The following is a 20,413-nucleotide window of genomic DNA, read 5'->3' as shown; positions in this document are numbered from 1 at the left end:
GCTGGGGCAGCAGTGGCTAACTAGGGAAAGAATTCACTGGAGTCTGCTTAGTGACCCAGGGAGCTGAACTAGGCTTACTTATCTATTTGAGCATGGGTGGGAGGGTATGTACAGGAGCATGGGCCACATATTGGCATCTAAACCACTGAAGAAAGGTCTCCCAGCGATGACTAACGCCACTAACATTACACTTGGTCCTCCTGGGATGCTTTCCAGCCCCTCCCCCCAGTCAGTGCCTGCAAACACGGCAGTATTCAATCCATATATACTATAGATTTTCCTACACATGCACATTTATAACAAAGGCAACTTATTACCTAGGCAAAGAAAGGTATTAATAAACAATAATAAGATAAAGCCATTATAACAATATAACACAATAAAGGTCATCTAAAATGATGAGCTAATGTCTATGATATTTTCCACTCACTATTTTTTTTACCTTAATATTTTAGTCTTTTCAGATAAGCCACCACTATTTTCTGCCACCTGAAACATCTAGTGCACCCCAGGGATCTTGTACCCAACCGCCAGAATTTACCTCTGGTTGTTGCCAGTCTTCACTTTACTCACAGATCATTGCTTTAGCTCAATGAAGGTAAGATAGGAGATGTTACCACTGTAAGTCCAGGGGAATACTTTTTTTTGAACCTTGAGATGACCCCATCCAAGAGCCATCTTTTTACTTTTAAAAAAAAATGGTATTGAAACTTAAAAATAAAGTTACTGGGTTTACAAGAAAGCCTTGTAAATGCTTGTAGATCTTCCTAAAAGTAGATATAAATGGTAAAATTACCTATCATAGGATATATCTTAGCAATAAAAGGATCAAATTCCTAAAATAGTAAAGTTGGATTGTTTGATTTCTGTCCTATTTCATTACATAGATCAGACACAGATCTTCGTGTAGAAGTTAAATGTGAACTGGGCAATGTTGCTGATACTTGTAATCCTAAGGCTAGGGAGGCTGAGGCAGGACAATCTCTACAACTTTGAGGCTAGCCTGGCCTACACAGTGAATCCAACACCAACCCAAGCTCCTTAAAAAGACACTCTTTCAGAAAAAGCAAAAAGAAGCCTAAATTTGAACATGGCCTCTAATTACATCAGAGAAGATAGTTACTATCTAGAGTTCTTTTACACAGCTTTCTCTTGCTCTTCCCTGTGTATGGTGAACTGATCACCTTGACAACCAGATTCAAAGCTTTGACAGAGTACAGGAAAAGTTCGTTTCTCTCCTTCTTCAAATGAGAATTTATTTATAGCCACATTTTAGATTCGAATGAATTCACCATGAAACCAGTACACAGCAGCTGCAGCAGCACCCAACTCACTGGCAGAGAGAGACGTAGGTGGAGGTTCTGTTCAGTGCTTGTTTAACAGATATGTGTGACCAAAGGGCAGTGTGTCTACAGACTACTCTGTTGAAGTTATGTGCACATACCTATGGGTGGGGTTGATGTGGAAGCCAGCCTGCCCATAAAGGTAGTCCAGCCTCTGTTTGGGGAAACCCATGTTGAGATCCACCTGCTTTGCATGACCCTAAAGGCTGTTGCAGGTCTGGACTGTGGAACCACTAAAGCCAAGTTCAGTCAGTCCCCAGGGAAAGCAGAGCAGAAGCCAGTGTCAGGATGCTGTCAATCAGTCAGCCTGTGATTGTCAGGCACAAAGACTGAGCCAACCATTGGTTTGGCGACACTGTTTCCTAAAATGAAATGTAAACATTTGCTTTGTCATTCTCTGCATATCTTACTGTTCATTTTAAATTCAATCTTTTTTGAGCTGAAGATTTATGAAATGCAATGTGATGATCTAGAATATCCGTAGAACCATGTCATGGTCAGCACAGTGAGTTTTAGAACATTGTCACCACTCTCAAGCAAATATTACATGCCTTTTGTCAGTTTTTCTTCATTTCCCCTCAAGACTCCTCCAAGTCATGGGCAACTGGTGCCCTACTTTCTGTTGCTGTAGATTGTCTGCTCTGAACATCTCATGTGGGTGAAATCAGTGTTCAGCATTTCATGACTGACTTCTCCATAAGATAATGTCTGCAGGGCTCAAGCATGCTGCATCCTCTATCAACAGTTTTCACTCTTTCAGAACCCAGGACTGCGCTTGATGCATTTATCTGCTGACAGACAGTTTAGGCTGTTCCGTTACTCACCCTAGGCATTAATGAATACTCTCAAATACTTTTGTGTTATGTGAGAGTAGGATTTCTAGCCCTTCCAAGGACTCCACTCTCCCTTTTAAGCAACCCCTGGGAGGCTGGCTTTATCTTTCCACATCCCCACTAGTGATCGGACGGTCCAGTTTCTGCAGTCCCCATGGATCCTTACCGCCTTCTATCAGCTCACTCCTAGTGCGTGTGACGTGCTTTCTGTGGGGTGGCTTGGGTTTAGGGAGATTGTTTTTGTTGGTTTGGGTATTCTTTTTTTTAGTTTTTATTTTATTTTATTTTATTTTTAATTATACTTTATTTACTTTGTATCCCCCCTCTAGTTCCCTCTCTCCTCCCCTCCCAACTCCTCCCTTCCTTCTCCTTCTCCACACATGCCCCTCCCCAAGTCCACTGGTAGGGGAGAGTTTCTTTTTATTCCTTCTGATTCTAGTCTATCAGGTCTCATCAGGAGTGGCTGCATTGTCTTCCTCTGTGGCCTGGGAAGGCTGCTCCCCCCTCAGGGGGAGGCGACCAAAGAGCAGGCCAATCAACTCATGTCAGAAGCAGTCTCCATTCCCATTACTATGGAAGGTTTGGGTATTCTTTTAATTTATTGTTGAGTATTTCATACATGTACATACTGTGTTTTTATCCTATTCACCCTTATTCCCCTCCACCTCTTTCTGGACCTATCACCACAAGCAGTCCTCCAACTCTTTTTTTTTCCTTTTTTTTTAAATTTAATTTTTATTTTTTTACAATTTATTCATTTTATATCCCAATTGAAGCCCCCTCCCTCATCTCTTCCTGATTCCATCCTCCTTCCCTCTTCCCCCTTATCCCCTTCCCCTAGTTCACTGAAAGGGGGAGTTCTCCTCCCCTGCCATCTGACCCTAGCTTATCAGGTCTCATTGAAACTGCCTGGATCCTCTTTCTCTCTCTGTGGCCTGGCAAGGCTGCTTCACCAGGGGGAAGTGATCAAAGAGCAGGCAACCAACTTCATGTCAGAGACAGCCCCTGCTCCCCTTACTTGGGAACCCACATGGAGACTGAGCTGCCCATAGCTACATCTGAGCAGGGTCTAGGTCTCCTACATAGTCCTTGGTTGGTGCCTCGGTCTCTGCAGGGATTGCTGGGCCCAGATATTTTGGCTTTCTTGGTCTCCTTGTGGAGCTCCTGTCCCCTCTAGGTCCTTCTATCCCCTCTTCTTCCATAAGACTCCCTGCACTCTGCTCAAAGTTTGGCTGTGGGTCTGTGCATCTTCTTCGATCCCATGTTGGGTGAATCCTTTCAGAGGACCTCTATGTTAGGCTCCTGTTCTGTTCCCTCTCTTCCACCACTTCTGGTGTCTATTCTATTTGCCCTTCTGAATGAGATTTAAGCATCCTCCCTAGGGTCCTCCTTGTTGTTTAACTTCTTTAGGTCTGTAGGTTTTAGTATGGTTATCCTATACTATATGTCTAATATCCGCTTACAAGGGAGTTTATACCTTGAGTGTCTTTCTGGTTCCGGGTTACCTCACTCAGGATGATCTTTTTTAGTTCCATTCATTTGCCTACAAATTTCATGATTGCTTTGTTTTAAATAGCTGAGTAGTACTCCATTGTGTAAATGTGACACAATTTCTGTAACCATTCTTTGGTTGAGGGACATTTAGGTTGTTTCCAGATTCTGGCTATTATGAATAAAGCTGCTATGAGCATAGCTGAGCAAATATCCTTGTCGAATGGTGGAACGTTTTTCAGGTAGATGTCCCAAGAGTGGTGTAGCTGGATCTTGAGGTAATTAAAGTTGCATTGGTAGTAGTAGAATTCTTGCTTCCCCCACCTCTTAATTTCATGTGTTCTTTTTCCTTCCTTCCTCCCCCCTTTCTTTCTTTCTTCCTAGAACTAACTTAAAAGAATTAATGTGCATATGGGTTTGGCCATACACTGTAGTGTGGTCAGCATACCAGAGACCACACCCCTGAGCAAAACTGACTCTTTCTTCACTGGCAGCTCTCTCAGCTAGAAGCATGGCTTAGTGAGCTCATGAGTGAGTACAACTGCCTCCTCAAGTCCTGAAGGCACTGTTTGACGGCAGTCCTCCCCAGCCTCTCGCACCTCTCCACCGCCTGTTCCGTGTTGTTTCCTGAGCCTTGGGGTGGGGAAGGGGGTGAAAGCAGGGTTTGGATACCCCATTAGAGTTGAGCTTTCCACAGCCACTTATTCTGTGCAGTTTGACCAGTTTCCTAATTATGGCTCTGATTAATTTCCCCAATCACTCATTGGCTGTTTGTATAGTTTTTCTGTAGAAATATCTACTGAGGTCCTCTGCCCATTTTTAAGTAGGTAATATTTCAATTACTGGGTTGTAAGAATTTTTTAATTGGTTTTGGATACAAATCTCCAATGATATATTTTTTTTTAAACTATTCCATTCTGTTGCCTGTGTTTTCACTGTCTAAATGCTGGCCTTTGAAAGCAAAATTTTTAAAATCCCAAAGGAGTATGTTTTTTTTTAATTTTGTCACTGTACTTTTAAGGCAAGAAAGCTTAGACAGTGGTTCTCAACCTGTGGGTCACAACCCATTCATGGGGTCACCTAAGACCACCAGAAAATGCAAATATTTACACTATGATTCAGAACAGTAACAAAATTACAGTTATGAAGTAGCAACAAAATAATTTTATGGTTGGGGGTCACCATAACTCGAGAAACACTGGCTTAGCCCTGTGTTTTCTGGCGATACTTGAACTTTAACTCCTTTTGAGTTAACTTTCTGTGTGGTGGAAGGAATGGCCTAACTTCACTTCTTTCCATATAAATGCCATGTGATCCTGGCATTATTTGTTGAAAAAACTCTGCTTCTCTGCCTTGAGTTATCTTAACACCTTTTCAAAAAGGAAACACAAAGACCATAAACATGGGGGTTTATATCTAGACTTTAAGTTTTTTTTTCCAAACATTTACTGAGCACAACACCATTTTTCCTCTTACGCAGCAAAGTTGTTACTTTCAAATTAGCTGAGCCATTAGGACTGTCAACTGCCATGAAATCAAAAGTGATTCTACATGTCAAATTCAGATAGAGGACATCATGCTATACACAAGTCACTGATAGGCCTTCGTGCAGTTGGCAGGGTCACTGTGCTTATTAAAGTCACATCAATGGTGTGACAAGAGCCCACGATAGAATGACATCACTGGCTCATAGTTAACCACAGTGAATTACTAGACTACAACTAGGTAGCTCCTATGTGCTGAGGACTGCAGGATGCGATGAACTTTACAAAGGACAGGATCTTGTCAATAGGCTGAGGTCGGATTTTACTCCCCGGCTATGTACCGCTGATTAGGATAGCTGGGGGAAAGGTCAACTCATCTTACCTCCTCTACCAATTCCTGAGCAACAACAACAAAAGGCCATGCACACATTTTACAACACCTGATAAGAAATAGTTTCAAAGCCTGTCTGTTTCCTCAGCTAGCAGGCCTGCATCTTCACTTTTCTGATGAGGCTACACATCCAATGATTCGCCCCTAAAGGAGAAGTTTTAGTCCAATGATTTATCATCTGTCTATGCCAGCATCACACACTGTAACGTGGTAGCCTCAGTCACTGTAACGTTGTAGTAAGATGTGAGACAAAGGAATGCAAGCCTTCCAATACTTGTTTTCTCTTTCAAGTGGTTTTTTTTTTTTTCTGTTTTAGAAGTATTATCTTCTAATCTATGGACAGAGGATCTTTTTTTAATGTATTTGGATCTTTGTTCATTTCTTTGAGCTATGTTTATAGCTTGTTAAGTTTGGCAGTTATTTCATTATACTCTTAAATATTTTAATTTTGATCCTTTAATAAATGGAATTGTTTTCATTTGAGAATTGTTCATTGATAACATAGACATTTGGAGTTTTTTTTGTATGTTTATCCTGTACCCTGCATCTTTACTATATCCATTTTTTTTTTTTTTTGTCTTGTATGGTTTTGGTTTACATTTGCCTAGTGACTCAGGTACTTTTTGCGTAGTGCTACGTCTCTTTTTGAGTAATGTCTGTTTTTTTGCCTACTTTTAATTAGGCATTTCCTGATTTATTATTATTATTATTATTTAGTGTTTTTTTGCTATTGTTTTTATATGGCTTTCTTGTACATTTTTAAAGTTATTGTTTATCATGAATTATTTGTGTTTTAGCATGCGTCTGTGTGTATACATGCCACTGGTCATTAAATCCCCCGGACCAGGAGTTACAACCATTAGAGTGCCCCGGAACTCCTCTTAAGTGCTAAGCCGTCTCTCCAGCCTCTATCTTATTTTTCACTATTTTATTTATTGATAGTACATGCATATGTTGTGCACATGTTGCTGTCAGAGAACAAAGTGTTTAGCATTGATTCTCTCTTTCCTCACTGGGTCCCAGGGATTAAACTCAGGTGATCAGGCTTTGGACAGCGCTTTTGCCGAGACACCCAAGTTCCCTGTATAGTTTTGTACTTTGGATAACGGCTCTTTATCTGATACGTGGTGCTTACTTCTGTCCTGTTGGTTTCCTTTACATTCTGTTGATTGCTCTCTTTGTTGAGTCAAGCTTTTGAACTTACATGATCTTACCTGTTTCTATGTTTACTGCCTGTACCCTGCAGATATGGTCGGTATCATCCGCAAAACCTAATTGTTCTGTCAAGAAATGTCCTTCCTGCTTTCTCTGGTAGCTTATTGGCTTTATGGCTTATGCTCTGGTCCTTATACGTGTTGTGTGTGAAGGGAGGGTCTAGTTCCATTCGTCTGTGTGTGGATATGCCATGTTCCAGCAGCAATGTAGAGTCACACCGAGATTGAGCTTCAGGTATTGGCACACACAGGGGTTTTCTGTCTTGGAGAATATTAACATAAATATCTCAAATCAGCAATTTTTGGTCTCATCCTGCAACCCATCCCTACAACCTAAGGGCTCCCCCATCACCAGTGCGAACCCACCGTTCCTGGCAAACCCTCACCATTGCCCGCAGCTGTGGAAAGCATTGGATTCTGTGGTGGTTTCCTTCTACTCTCCTGTTACTATTGTTGTGTTCTTCGCAGCTGATCTTTAAGAAATAGGCCTGAGAGTTATTTTGAGAGGCATTCATCTTTCTCAGGTGAAATTTTTAACAGATTCTCTCATAAAAGAAAAGCTAAGAGAGCAATCAAGAGTGAGAATTCAGCCTGGCTCACTCTAGCTTTCCTCTTCTGTCTGTGTAAGCTCGGAACACAGTTGTGTGGACCTCTAGCTCATGTGGGGAGGTGGGCTGACTATGTTGATGTGACGCTGAGGGAGAAAGGGGGTAAATTTCCAGTCTGGATGTAGGTGATTTTTTTTTTTTTCAGTGTTCCTTGATTGGTAGGAAAACAGAGAGTTTCAGCCAGCCAGCACTATCTATAGCTGGAAATTCAGGACTTCAGCTTTCTTGATGTCCTATCTGTGTGCTTCCCAGGGGCCATCAACGAAAAGGCCACACACCCCGGGTACTATGCGGACCTAGTGGAGAAGTCTATGGGGAAGTACAATCTCGCCACTGAGGAGATTGAGAGAGACTTACACCGCTCCCTTCCAGAGCACCCAGCTTTCCAGAACGAGATGGGCATCGCAGCTCTGAGGAGAGTCTTAACGGCTTATGCTTTTCGCAATCCCAACATAGGGTATTGCCAGGTAATTGCCACGAGTTTATGTTCGGGGAGGGCTCTAAGTGTCCTCTGATCTTTACGCAACCTGCAGCCTCAGTTCTCGCAATCCTGAAGGAGGAGAATTCATATGGGCCTCAGCATCAGAACATCCAGCCAAGAGCTTAATCAGAGCAAGGAAGGAAGCCAGGGCTGGTCCAGCTGAGCAGTAAGGGCCCCAAACCCAGCAGGCAGCAGGTTTATAATTCTCTTCTCCCAGTTGTCCGTCATGCATCTATCATGCCTCCCTCAGCACGGACACTTATAGGAAAGGGGAAGCTTTTCTTAAAAAGACTGTTTTACACAGACATCAGTCTGTTGTCGGGAGACATGCAAGAAGCCAGAATGTGTATAGGGGTTTAAGTATCCCCAAAGTTGAAAAGTTTATTTGGGGAAATGGCGAGGCTACTATACGCCTCTTCTCTTGAAGGAGGCTGGCCTGGCTAGGCTGCACCATCATCAGCCATTGACCCTCACATCTGTTTGGGGGACTCTGAGTTGACCCACCCAGTGTTCATCATATCTTTGGGGCCTAGTTGCTCAGTCTACTGCAGAACAAACCTCCAGCTGAAGACTGACAAAACTCTTTCTTTTGTTTTGTTTGCCAGCAGATAGTGGACAGGAAAGCTCCATGGCTAATGGATGTCACTGCAGCGGGTGTCTCAACCCTGGCACTATCAGCATTGTGGGTTAGAGTGATATAGAAGAAACTCAAAGTGGTGGGATTGATATTATAAAGGTTTTGTGAATAGATAAGCTTAAGAGATGTTAAATCACACAAAGCAGAATTTAGCTCAGGGAGCTCTGTCCCCCAAGGTTCTCCAAAAATGAGAAAGTGTGCCAACCAGACCTGTTAGAGATAAGCAAAATTTACAATGCTGGGATGTAAATATTTGTTCACCAGAAATGAGCAGCCATTAGGCCTGGTGAGAACTATTTTAAAACAACACCAGTTTCTTCAAAAAAATAATAACAACTGTAATGATGTGTGTGCTAAGTCTCTATCTGCCCAATTCCAGACTTGCAAGTCTTCAGGGTCTATATAAATTTTTCAAGGTGTAACTGGAGCTGGGGCATGAAGATGATTTAAAGATAACAGTGTGTGTGAAGTACATAGCCCTGAGGTATGCAGTACTTCGCAAAATCTCCCTTTGGAGGTTACCGCCCCTCAGCCATGCACACACTTCAGTGAAGAGCTTTTCCTCCATCTGTAAGTGTGTGGAGCGATTTCTCGCTGGGAGGGCCTGTTATTTCTACAGCAAGAGGCTCTGTGTCCTGGAGGCTCCCCAGCCTTGTGTTGCATGCTCAACGATACCTCTGACCCTAGCCACTAGGTAACAGCAGAAACCCCCACGCTGAAGATTAAATCCCCTCTAGATGCTGCAAGGTCTCCCAGAGGGATACCTCACCCCAACTGATAACTCCTGCCCTGAGAAGACAGCCAAAGGCAACAGCGGCTTCTCTGGGACAGTCCTTGTTTAGCTGGAAAGGTCTTTTGATCAGTCTGGAGGCTGCCATTCTACTGTGGTGGAGGAGCAGCTCCAGAGCCTTCTGCTGGGACTTCCCTCTGCTCCTACTGCCTTTTCTCAGGCATGTCATATCACTTAATACAGCTTTCACATGCTAGGGTTAGGTTTTGACACATGTCAAAGTATATGTTTAATGCAGACTAACGAAAACTATTGCCCACATAGAATTAAAATAATGCCTTGTACTAGTCCCTCGATCATAAGTCTGACACACACACACACACCTCACAACTGTTTCCCTATAGCACATTTACCTTTCTGATGGCACCCAATTTAAATATATCCCCAAATTGCTTCACTGACTGTACAGTTTTGTTTTTTCTCTCTGGTAGCGGCAGTCAAGGCTCACGAGCTCGTCATCCCAGCTTCCCCCTGCTCTCCCATCCCATCTGGAGTCCATTATAAAGTAAAGCCACAGAACCCTGTCTTGCCGGAATGGTTGAGGAGCTGACCTTGATCAAGACCACAGACTAGAACTGGCAGGCTTATTCTTGTGTGGAATTTTAATAAGCACTTTCCTTGGAATACCCAGGCTTTCGAGAAAGAACCTTTTCAGTCAGACACCTTTTAGGGGGGTTGTGTTGCACAGTAAATTGGTACTGGTTTCTAGAAGATCAAAAGGAACTCACAAGCTACTTGGCTTCGGACAGAATAGAGTTTATTTTTATCTTTTGATCTTCAAATTTTAATTATGGGACAGTTCACATTGAGCCTCTTAGCAGTTATGAGGTTTCTGATAATATCTTTTAATAAAATAGAATTACTTTAGAATTTAAATCACCTTTAATTACCTTGAGCATCTTTTCCTAGATGAAAATAAGGGAGGAGGGCACCAACTCAGAAAGAACAAAGAAAGGTTTCCTTGTTCTCTGAGGGCAGCCTGGAGCCCTGTGTACTTGGTAATAGGAACTACTTATGGGAGTTAGAGTGAGATAGTTTCCTCCACTGAGTTAAGGATTAAGAATACTAGAGGGAATTAGCAGGCTGAAAGCTTTGTCAAACAGGCTCAGGGCAGTCGCAGGGCTTGCCTGTGCATGCCTCAGTCAGGTGAGCAATGGCAGCAGTGAGGAAAGCCCCTCAGCAGCCGCTGAAGAGGACGAATGGCCTTTCCACTCTAAGGCACATAAGTGAACAGAACTAAGTACTCACCAAGCTTTTGTGGCCTGGAAATCCTAAGCTTGTTAATCGGGTTTTTGTTTTTTTTTTTTTTTGGAGTTTATTAGCACCAAAAAGAATGGCCTTTTTTTTTTTTTTTTTTGGTCAGTGTTGTGAGAGAACTATGCCAGGAACATAGAAAAACACACTTCTATCTTCTCAAAATGCTGGAGTAACAATAAATCCAGAAGGTGCCAGGCGTTCAGTGGCAACAACTTGCCTGATATTTCCACTTCCTTGGTACTCTGGCTCAGCCGAACACAAGTTTTTAACTCCAATCTTGATTACTACTATTAATTCTCGTGTTGAACATGATACAGTCTGTCTGTCTGACTGTGACATAGAATGGATAGATAGGGTTGGCTGTGTAAGCATCTTGGGCTTCAGACACAGGCTGACATAAATGTCAATAGGGCTGCACTGATAAGGGACCCAGGAGGAAGCTGCCGTGGTAGCATGGTTCTTTGGCACAGCTACAGAGCTCAGTGTGGCTGGAGAGGCAAACAGGCAGTCTGCATCAGAGGAAGAAATGCACAAGTGGACGGATAAACAGAGGCCCAGGCAACTCAGCTTTGTCACAGTGGAGACCCAGCCACTGGGATGTCCCTGCGACACTCAGCGGTTCTGTGCCTGTAGGTCCCCGATGTACTCAGTGGGTATCAGAAGACAAGCTGGCGGCAGCTGTCCCCAGTGCAGTCCTGGGAGTCCTTCTCTTTATGGGATCCAGGTGAGGGGTTAACCCCTTCTTCAGTCTGGCATGTCCAGTAAGCTCTTGGGCCTGAATTTCAGGATAGAATTGTGATACTGCCACAAGCCCCTCCAGTCTCAGTCCAGCCCAGTTAATTTATAGGATGGCACCTATACACTTTCAGGAATAGCCTCCCTTTCTCAGTCTGAGCTACACCAGACAGATGGCTATTCGTGTGTTCACCCAGGTGCACAGTCACCCTTCATCTTAAAATGGAGGTAGAGGCTGCTTGTCAAACGGCACACCCTGAGCTGGGGGCAGTGGCGCACACCTGTAATCCCAGCACTCAGGCAGTCAAAGGCGGGCAGATCTCTGTGAGTTCAAGGCCAGCCTGGTCTACAAAGTATGTGCAGGACAGTTAAGGCTACACAGAGAAACCCTATCTCGAAAAACCAACAACAACAACAACAATAATAAATGGCATGCCCTAAAATACCACTACTCTCCACAGTTTGTAGTAACTTGAAGTGGGCGTAGCCTCTCACCAGCTAACAAGATGGCTTCTGTGTAAAATGCATTTGCTGTGTTCAGGCTGCGTTTGATGGTGTCCTTTCTCCTCCCATCAGGCCATGAACATTGTCACTTCAGTGTTGCTCCTTTATGCCAAAGAAGAGGAGGCGTTCTGGCTGCTTGTGGCCTTGTGTGAGCGCATGCTGCCCGATTACTACAACACCAGGGTTGTAGGTATGTGGGGTTGTGGTGACACGCCTTAGCCTACCTCAGTAGGAGGAAGACTGTAGCATTATATTAGTTCTTCTCCTCACAGCTGTGACAAAATTCCTATGGGTTGATTGTGGCTCAGAATTTTCTCATTCTGGGTCACGGCAGTGGGACCACGAGACAGCTGGTCACCTTGGGTCCCGGTCAGAAAACAGAGAGAGGTCGATGTTGATGCCTGGTCTGCTTTCTTCTTTTCTTCCTTAGTCCAGGATCCCAGCCCCCAGGACAGTGCTCCCCATATTCTGTGTGGCCCTTACCTGTGTAGCTAGACTTCTCCAGTAACATCTCCCCAGGAATGCTCAAAGGTGTGTCTCCTAGGTGATTCTAAATCCAGTAAAACTGACCAGTGCATGCATGACACCAGCTTAACATGTGGTGAATGCCTACAGCCAGAATTTCATTAAATAAATTTTTAAAAAGGCATTAAAAAGCAAGCCGTGTGTTGGGACCCCATAGCTACAGACTATGCATATAAACAAGGGTTTAGCAAATGTGATGGTCAGTACTCATTGTCAACTTGTTACAACCCTGAGTCACCTAGAAAGGTGAGCCTGTGGGAACATCTGCAGAGGATTGTCTTAGCTGCCTTCCTTGATGTGAGAAGACCCAGGCTGAGTGGGCAGCACCATTCCCTGTTTTGGGGCCCTGGGAGTATAAGCATAGAGGAAGCTAGCCAAGCAGTGAACATCGCTGTGTTCGTTTCTCTCTGCTATAACCTGTGTCTATGAACAGCTGCTTTGGACTCATGCTGCCCTGCAGTGGTTTATGGTCTGAGCCTGGAACTGTGAGCCAGATCAAACCCTTTCTCCCCTAACTTGCTTTTTCTGTAGGTGTTTTGCCGCAGCAACAGAAGTGAAAGTGGGCCACAGTCTATTTGAGTATGTAAGGCTAACTGACCGTTTTGTGCCACCTGCCCAGGTGCCCTGGTGGACCAGGGGGTCTTCGAGGAGCTGGCCCGGGACTATGTCCCGCAGCTTTACGACTGCATGCAGGACCTAGGGGTGATCTCTACCATCTCCCTGTCGTGGTTCCTGACCCTCTTTCTCAGTGTGATGCCATTCGAGAGTGCAGTGGTGGTTGTGGACTGTTTCTTCTACGAAGGAATCAAAGTGATATTCCAGTTGGCCCTCGCTGTACTGGATGCCAATGTGGACAAGCTGTTAAACTGCAAGGATGATGGAGAGGCCATGACTGTTTTGGGAAGGTACAGTACTGTGCCTGGCTTTGGGGCCACCTCAAGAGTTTGACTTCATTGATCAAAAGGCTTATTATTCTCTGTGGCCAGGGACATATTTTCATATTCTTTTTCATTTTTAGTGTTTATTTGTTACCTGGACATCTAAGATATTTGTGTACATGTATTTGCAGGTAAATGCCCTGGTGTGCACAAGCACAGGGCCTTAGGTATCTTCACCCAGCACTCTCTACCTGTCCTGTTAGGGCGGGGTCTCCCACTGAACCAGGGACTCATGTTTCCTTGGTTAGATTGGAAGCCAGAGAACCCCAGCGATCCTCCTGTCTCCTGTCTTTGACTTCCTTGAAGCTGGAGTTTACAGTGTGCTGGAGATTTGGCTTGTGCTGAGTGCTGGGATCCAAACTCCAGTCCTCAGGATTATACAACCAGTGCCTTAACCCTTTAACCATCTCTCCAGACCGATATTCCTTTTTTTTAGAAGTAAAGGGAGTTTCTTTTTTTTATTTTTATTTCAGAAAATCTTAGTAAGGCTTGGTGTTGCACACTGTAACCCCAGCTGTTCAGAAAGCTGAGTCAGGAAAATCATATTTTCAAAGCCAACCTGGCCAAGTTAATGACAACCAATCTCAAAATAAAAACTGAAGGGGGACCTGGGGCTCTTGAGTTGCTTAGCATGTACAAGGCACTAGGTTCAATGCTCAGGGCTTGAAAGAGAGAGAAAGAAACAAACAAAAAGAAACAAGAAAATCTTAGATTTTTGTTTTAATATGTACAATTTAAGGTCTATCATGAAGGCATTCCAGTTCATTTCCAGTGACAACTGGTTCATATCTTGTCTAAGGTACTTAGACAGCATTACCAACAAAGACAGCACCCTGCCTCCCATCCCTCACCTCCACTCTCTGCTCAGTGATGATGTGGGGCCCTACCCTGCAGTGGACATCTTCAGGCTCATAGGAACATCCTACGAGGTAAGTTTTGCTTAGTAGCCATGTGGTAACAGTGTTCCTGTACTCCCAGCCAGATCAGCTGCTTATGGGCCCCCTGCTGCCTTTCCTAACTGGTCTCAATCCAACCTGTGCTCTCCTCATAGGATGTGACAGTCCAGGTGCTTCATAACGATTAATGATGGATTTCTCAGAGCTCTAGAGCAGTGGTTCTCAACCTCCCTAAGGCTGGGATCCTCTAACACAGTTCTTCCTGCTGTGGTGTCCCCCAACCATAAAATTATATTGTTACTACTTCATAACTATAATTTTGCTGCTGCACTCAGGGGTCGTGACCCACATGTTGAGAACTGCTATTCTAGATAGAGCCTTGGAAGACTAAGGCCAGTTGCTTACAAGTTAGAACCCTATCTTTCTGTTTCTTTGGATGCCATCTGTGTCCAGCACATGAGAAGAACCATGTCTTCATAGGGCAGCCTCAGAAGAAAGAGTCTTCTGCAAGCCCTTTCCATAGCATTTGTCCACAAGTGCATCTCTGTAAGCTAACAGTTTTGGTCTTAGAGCTGGACACTGAGAGGATCCTGGGATTTCTTGTGGTCGTTAACATTCATCATAAATGGCATGGCAAGCTCTGGCCCTCTGACACCTGATCTAGAAGCATATCAGATTCAACTCTCCATAGGCTGAGGAGCAGTCACGGGAAACCTTCGTAGATTACTCATTCCTATTCCCATTCAGAATTCTCCTGAGGTAGACAGTTTCAGGTGTGAAGATTGTTTATTTATTTTTTTAATGTTTTTCTTCTTACTGAGAAGTCTTGTTATGTACCTTGGGCAATCCTTAAAGTGTTATAGTTACCCGTCACTGTAGATCACTCAGGCACAGTTTACATACAATAGAAAATCTGTTATTCCATCTGACTGGGACCACACCCAGGTATTCAGGGAGCTAGATGTGTCCCCAAGTGTCCCGAACATTGGGTGTTTGAAGGCAGAAACTGCTTTCTGGTACCTGACTTGGCAGCTTTGGCAGAAGCAGCTAAGCGGCTGGCCACAGGGGTCCTGCACACACAGGCTAAGATCAGTTAGATAAATTAGCTGGGGCATCTTGACCTTAGAATCCTAGAGTAGAGCTGAGTAATTTTCCATGGAATTCTCCATCAAGGAGATTAGATTTTAGTCAAACCTGCAGTGACCTCAGCAAGAATACAAGATGGAGGAACATTTCCACTGCCTTGCCCTTGTCCCAGAAGTAAAGTCAATCCTCCTGTCTCAGCCTCTTGAATGCTAGAAAATCTTAGCCCCACACTTGGCCTCTGATGGTTACTCTGGTGTGTGTGTGTGTGTGTATGTGTGTGTGTGTACACATGTAGAGGCCAGTTTTCTAAATCAATTGCTCTCCACCTTACTTTTATGAAACAGGCTCCTTTTACTGAACACAGAGCCCCACAATTGGCTCTCTTTCCAGAAAGCCTCAGAAATCCTCTGGTCTCTGTCTTCCCAGTACTGGTGTTACAGGCTTGCTTTCTTCCTTTCTTTCTTTTTCTTTCTTTCTTTCTTTCTTTCTTTCTTTCTTTCTTTCTTTCTTTCTTTCTTTCTTTCTTTCTTTCTCTCTCTCTGTCTCTCTCTCTCTCTCTCTCTCTCTCTCTTTCTTTCTTTCTTTCTGGCAAAGCTTCTGGGGATTAAAACTCAGTTCCTCAACCCTGAGCAGCAAGCCCCTTATGGGCTGAGCTGTCACACAGCCCCACAGACACTTTGGAGCCAATGCTCACTGAGCTACTGTTTGGATCAGAGACTTCCTCCCTCGGGAGCTTTCCTCTCCCAGTCACAGTTAACCGTAGAGTGAATTATTCCACCATTAATGGCAATTCTTACCAACTCCTGAATTGGGCTGCTTAGTGGAAATAAATATTATGTCTTCCTTTTGGAAAACATGTGGTCAGTGCTAGGCATGTTAGAGTTTGAAGAGATGGCCAGCTCACAGAATGCCAGTGTGGATGTCTGAAGCCAGCATATGCTGTTAAAGGAACATGGAGACCACCAAGCATTCTCCAGCCATCTCATCTCTGAGTCTTAGAGTGTCTCATACCCTTAAGCATTTATTCACACACAGCCTCATCTCTACACTTTCTTCTTGATGGGTTATTGACTCAAGGAAAATACATGTGACTGTGAAATTTAGTTCTGTCACTGGACATGGGAGAATCTGTGGATTATTAATCTATAGTCCCTAAATGCCTTTCCAACATGAAATCTAGTAGGTCACTGTCCTGGAAGGATTAATTTATTCTATGTGTCATGAATATGACCACCAGTCTTCATGTATGACTCTGTTTGCTTCGGCACATTTAATTTTCCAGAAATGCCAATACTGTGCCTTCCTTTCCAGAAATTTGGAACTATCCGGGCAGATTTGATTGAGCAGATGAGATTTAAGCAGAGGCTGAAAGTGATCCAGACCTTGGAGGACACCACCAAACGCAATGTGGTAAGCCCTTTGAAGGGCAGCAAGGGCTGGGGGGAGCGCCTCACCGCCCCCAACTTGCTCACCCTCCTGCTGCCTTCTCAATTCCAGTCTGACGTACTCTGGGTCTGTGGGACTCACTGCTCTCGCTCCCTCACAGGTGCGGACCATCGTGACGGAGACCTCCTTTACCATGGACGAGTTGGAGGAGCTCTATGCTCTCTTCAAGGTGAGAGAGTAGACTCATGCCCCCTCAAAAGGATGAAAAGAGCTTGCCTTAATCATTCCGAGTTCTCCATCATTCTGTTAGGTGATGTAGGGTTTCCATGGGTTACCAACATGCACAGGGAAATGCACAAGGGAGAACAAAGCTGCCCTACTTAGTAGGAAAAGTAAATCAATTATTAGCACTAGTTTAAGTTGGTGCTTTAGTTCACTTCCTCACCATATGATATGGTTAGTTTTCTTGGACCTTACAACATGAGAGCTTGATTTCTAAACCTCCATAAAATGGTGATCAAGTTCAAATTCTGCCTGAAAAATTTATAACTTATAATTTCCCCTGCTAAACTCCAAATCACCTGTAAGGAAAAATAACATACAGCTAGAAGAAAAAGGAGCATGCTGGGTTAGGAAGCCTGGCTAGAGTTCACTGTTTCAGAAGTCTTCCGGCTCATGGTCAGCCAGCTCTCTCAGTGCTGGGCTGTGATAATGCAAAGCATCATGGGGACTGGGGAAACAAAGTCGGGAACAGAAATATACTAAGAGAGGGTTCAAGACAATAAATGACCCACTTCCTCTAACCAGGCCCCACTTCCAGGAATTTCCATTGCGTCCCAATAAAGCCAACAAGTGATTAATCCACTGATGAAGGCCAGGCGCTCACTATTCAGTCACCAAGTTGAAAACTTCTGGAGACCAAGTTTTCAACATATGGCATGGTTGTGCAGATTGTTCATAAACAAATTCTAACAAAAACTCTACACATCTAGTGAAAAGCATCCTGGGTTCAATGTCTATGGTTTCCATGTTTTCATTGAGCCACTATTGGTATTATTGATCCTTAATAAGAAAAATATAAATCTAAAAAAAAATCTTTAAATGTAATTTTCTACAAAAAAAAATTGTTTTGTCATCTGTCGTCAAGGTCAATGTTAGACTGGCAGTTGGCAGGGAAAATTTTAAAACCCTCCCATCAAGCAAGAAACAATCTCGCCACAAACTCTAATTTACTCTCTGAACTAAATCTGCAGCCAGATGTGGTGCTTCTACCTCTTATTCCAATATACTTGGGAGCTGGAGAAAAGATCATCCTTGACTACACAGTAAATTTGAGGCCCGCCTGACTTGCATGAAACCCTGTAACAAAATCAAAAGCCACCGACAGATTCAAGGTGGCTCTTTTGAGCAATGCAAAGATAATCTACGAACAAACAGCTCTTACAGAAACAGAGCCTGGCATCGAGGGGTCTAACTAATGTGTTCTCTTACCACTTAGCCAGCAGAGGGTGCCAGTATCTTTTTTTCCCTCTCTCCCCTGGTAGGTAGGCCAAACTGTGCTGACTTGATACATAATTTATCAATGTAGTAGGTCCTGCATTCTTCTAATGAGATGCTGATTTTTATACAGAGTATAAGGAAGCCATTGCTGAGCCTAGCTCTTTAATCTCAGTGTGGTGTCTCCTAGACTTACAGTTTCTCAAGCTAGGTTCACCTGTATCGAGTAGGAAGGCCCCACATTTGCAGACCAAACACTGCCTTGGATAATACCATGCAGTTTGGGGCTGCGTAAGTGAGAGTAACCATTCTGTATCCTTTTCAGGCTGAGCATCTAACCAGCTGTTACTGGGGCGGGAGCAGCAATGCCCTGGACCGGCATGATCCTAGCCTGCCTTACCTGGAGCAGTACCGCATTGACTTTGAGCAGTTCAAGGGCATGTTTGCGCTTCTCTTTCCCTGGGCCTGTGGCACTCACTCTGACGTGCTGGCCTCACGCTTGTTCCAGCTGTTAGATGAGAACGGGGACTCCCTGATTAACTTCCGAGAGTTCGTCTCTGGGCTGAGTAAGGATGTGATATTCTGGTACGAGTTGGGTGGGGATGCTGGAGCAGTAACCTGGGGTCACCCTCTATTGCATGTGGGGCCCCCAACTGGATATAGAAGGAGAAGATGTGAGGTTTACATGCCGGGTGGTACAATCTATGGCCTTCTACCTGAGAGAGATGTCAACCTGAGTTCCAAACATGGTATCAAAGAGCATGTAAAATGGCTCAGCAGGTGAAGGCACCTGCTACCAAGTCTGATGATCTGAGTTCAGTCATCCTCATAGTGGGTGGGAAGGGCCAACTCTAGAGTGTCCTCTGGCCTCCTCCACACAGGAGCAGTGGTGCACACATGCACATGTGTGCACACACACACATGATAACACACACAAGCCTAACATGTAGGCTTTTAAATATATATATAATGGAGAATGCATATGACAGTAAAATGCTAACATAGCCTTGCAAGCCTGATAGGTTTTCCAGAGGAAAAGGACTATCTAGTCAACTGGATTGCAAAAGAAATATAATAATTAAGAATATTTCCCATATAAAACGGTTGCACATAGGTAAACCTTTTTAATATATGATTTCATAATGTTTCTAAGTAACAGTACATCTACTTTAATAAAATACTGAAAAACTGTAACCTCTCACTGTCTAAATGGAAGTCTTTCTCCATTTCCTGGCTGAAGGACTGCCGATAGCTAGGACATGCACACACACACACACATGCATGCACACACATGCACACCTAGCATATACCTGACCAGCAAGACCCAGGTTGCTACCTATCAGCCTTACTCACTTCTTTGTATTGTTTTTTGACTCATACCATTCACAATTGAATGAAGAAACTGTTGCATGGTAAGAGAGCTTGGCCCAGCTGATGTGGAGTTGGAAGGGTGTCACAAGCTTTGTTGGGATGAATTTTTCTGAGGCAATAGTGCCAGTCTGTTATCTTCTGCATCGATTCCTTTTTTTGCCCCTGTAACAAAACATCTAACAACTTAAGCAACTTAAGAAAGGAGGGTTTATTTTGGCTCACAGTTTGAGGGCATCACAGTCCATCACAGTAGGGAAGGGATTGGCAGTATGAGCATGAAGCACCTGTGTGGTCACGCTGCACCTGCGGTCAGGAGCAGAGACTTAAATGCTGGTGCTCAGCTCCCAGGCTCATCTCTGTTCATACTGGGACCCCATCCCATGTCATGATGACACTCATATCTAGGACATGTCTTCTTCCAACCTCTTCTAGTGAATTCAGTCCAGAATTCACTCAGAGATGCATAGGTGAGTCTAGGTCCTATTAGAGTAACAATCAGTAGGAACCAATTGTGCCTTGCACCATATGCTTTAAATGATATATCTGGGCAAAGATGAAAGGCCAGGCAGAGAGATGGTGCTGGCTCCAGAGAACACTCTTCCTCTGTAGGAACAGTGTCTAGAAGGTGAGAGGAAGCTGTACTACCTGGGAAGGTCTTCTTAGGTTAAGTATGTTATCATAAATATAAAGCCTTGTACACATACTTCAGGTAGGCTCATCTGGAGGTGTTTTAAGGATATTCATAATGCACACAGCCCTCTGAGCTAATGATGGCCGCTGCCATTCCTATACTATTCTTCCTGCCAGGCACAAATCCAGTGATTTCTCTGCATTTTGCTCCAGGGCACAAGTTACAGACTTCAGGTTTGACTTCTGACAGCCCCTAGGGGTAGCTTGTGCTGTCACTGTCACTAAGAGGCCAGTTCTAGCTGCCCTAACAAGATGC

At 44.0% G+C, this 20,413-nt stretch overlaps 1 protein-coding gene across 2 annotated transcripts in view; it reads left to right on the top strand.

Annotated features, from left to right (window-relative positions):
- The window catches only part of Tbc1d9 (TBC1 domain family member 9), a 110,913-nt gene that overhangs the window by 72,959 nt on the left and 17,541 nt on the right, over positions 1 to 20,413 (top strand). For both annotated transcript variants that reach the window (XM_021660249.2, XM_060392406.1), the window contains 7 exons: positions 7,617 to 7,831; positions 11,841 to 11,958; positions 12,913 to 13,198; positions 14,031 to 14,160; positions 16,525 to 16,623; positions 16,760 to 16,828; positions 18,422 to 18,662. In XM_021660249.2, the coding sequence (XP_021515924.1) occupies positions 7,617 to 7,831; positions 11,841 to 11,958; positions 12,913 to 13,198; positions 14,031 to 14,160; positions 16,525 to 16,623; positions 16,760 to 16,828; positions 18,422 to 18,662 (1,158 nt within the window). The remainder of the gene's footprint in view (positions 1 to 7,616; positions 7,832 to 11,840; positions 11,959 to 12,912; positions 13,199 to 14,030; positions 14,161 to 16,524; positions 16,624 to 16,759; positions 16,829 to 18,421; positions 18,663 to 20,413) is intronic.

Source organism: Meriones unguiculatus, chromosome 10 (genome assembly GCF_030254825.1).
Source record: "Meriones unguiculatus strain TT.TT164.6M chromosome 10, Bangor_MerUng_6.1, whole genome shotgun sequence".
Classification (NCBI taxonomy): domain Eukaryota; kingdom Metazoa; phylum Chordata; class Mammalia; order Rodentia; family Muridae; genus Meriones; species Meriones unguiculatus.
This window is presented reverse-complemented; position numbering and strand designations above follow the sequence as displayed.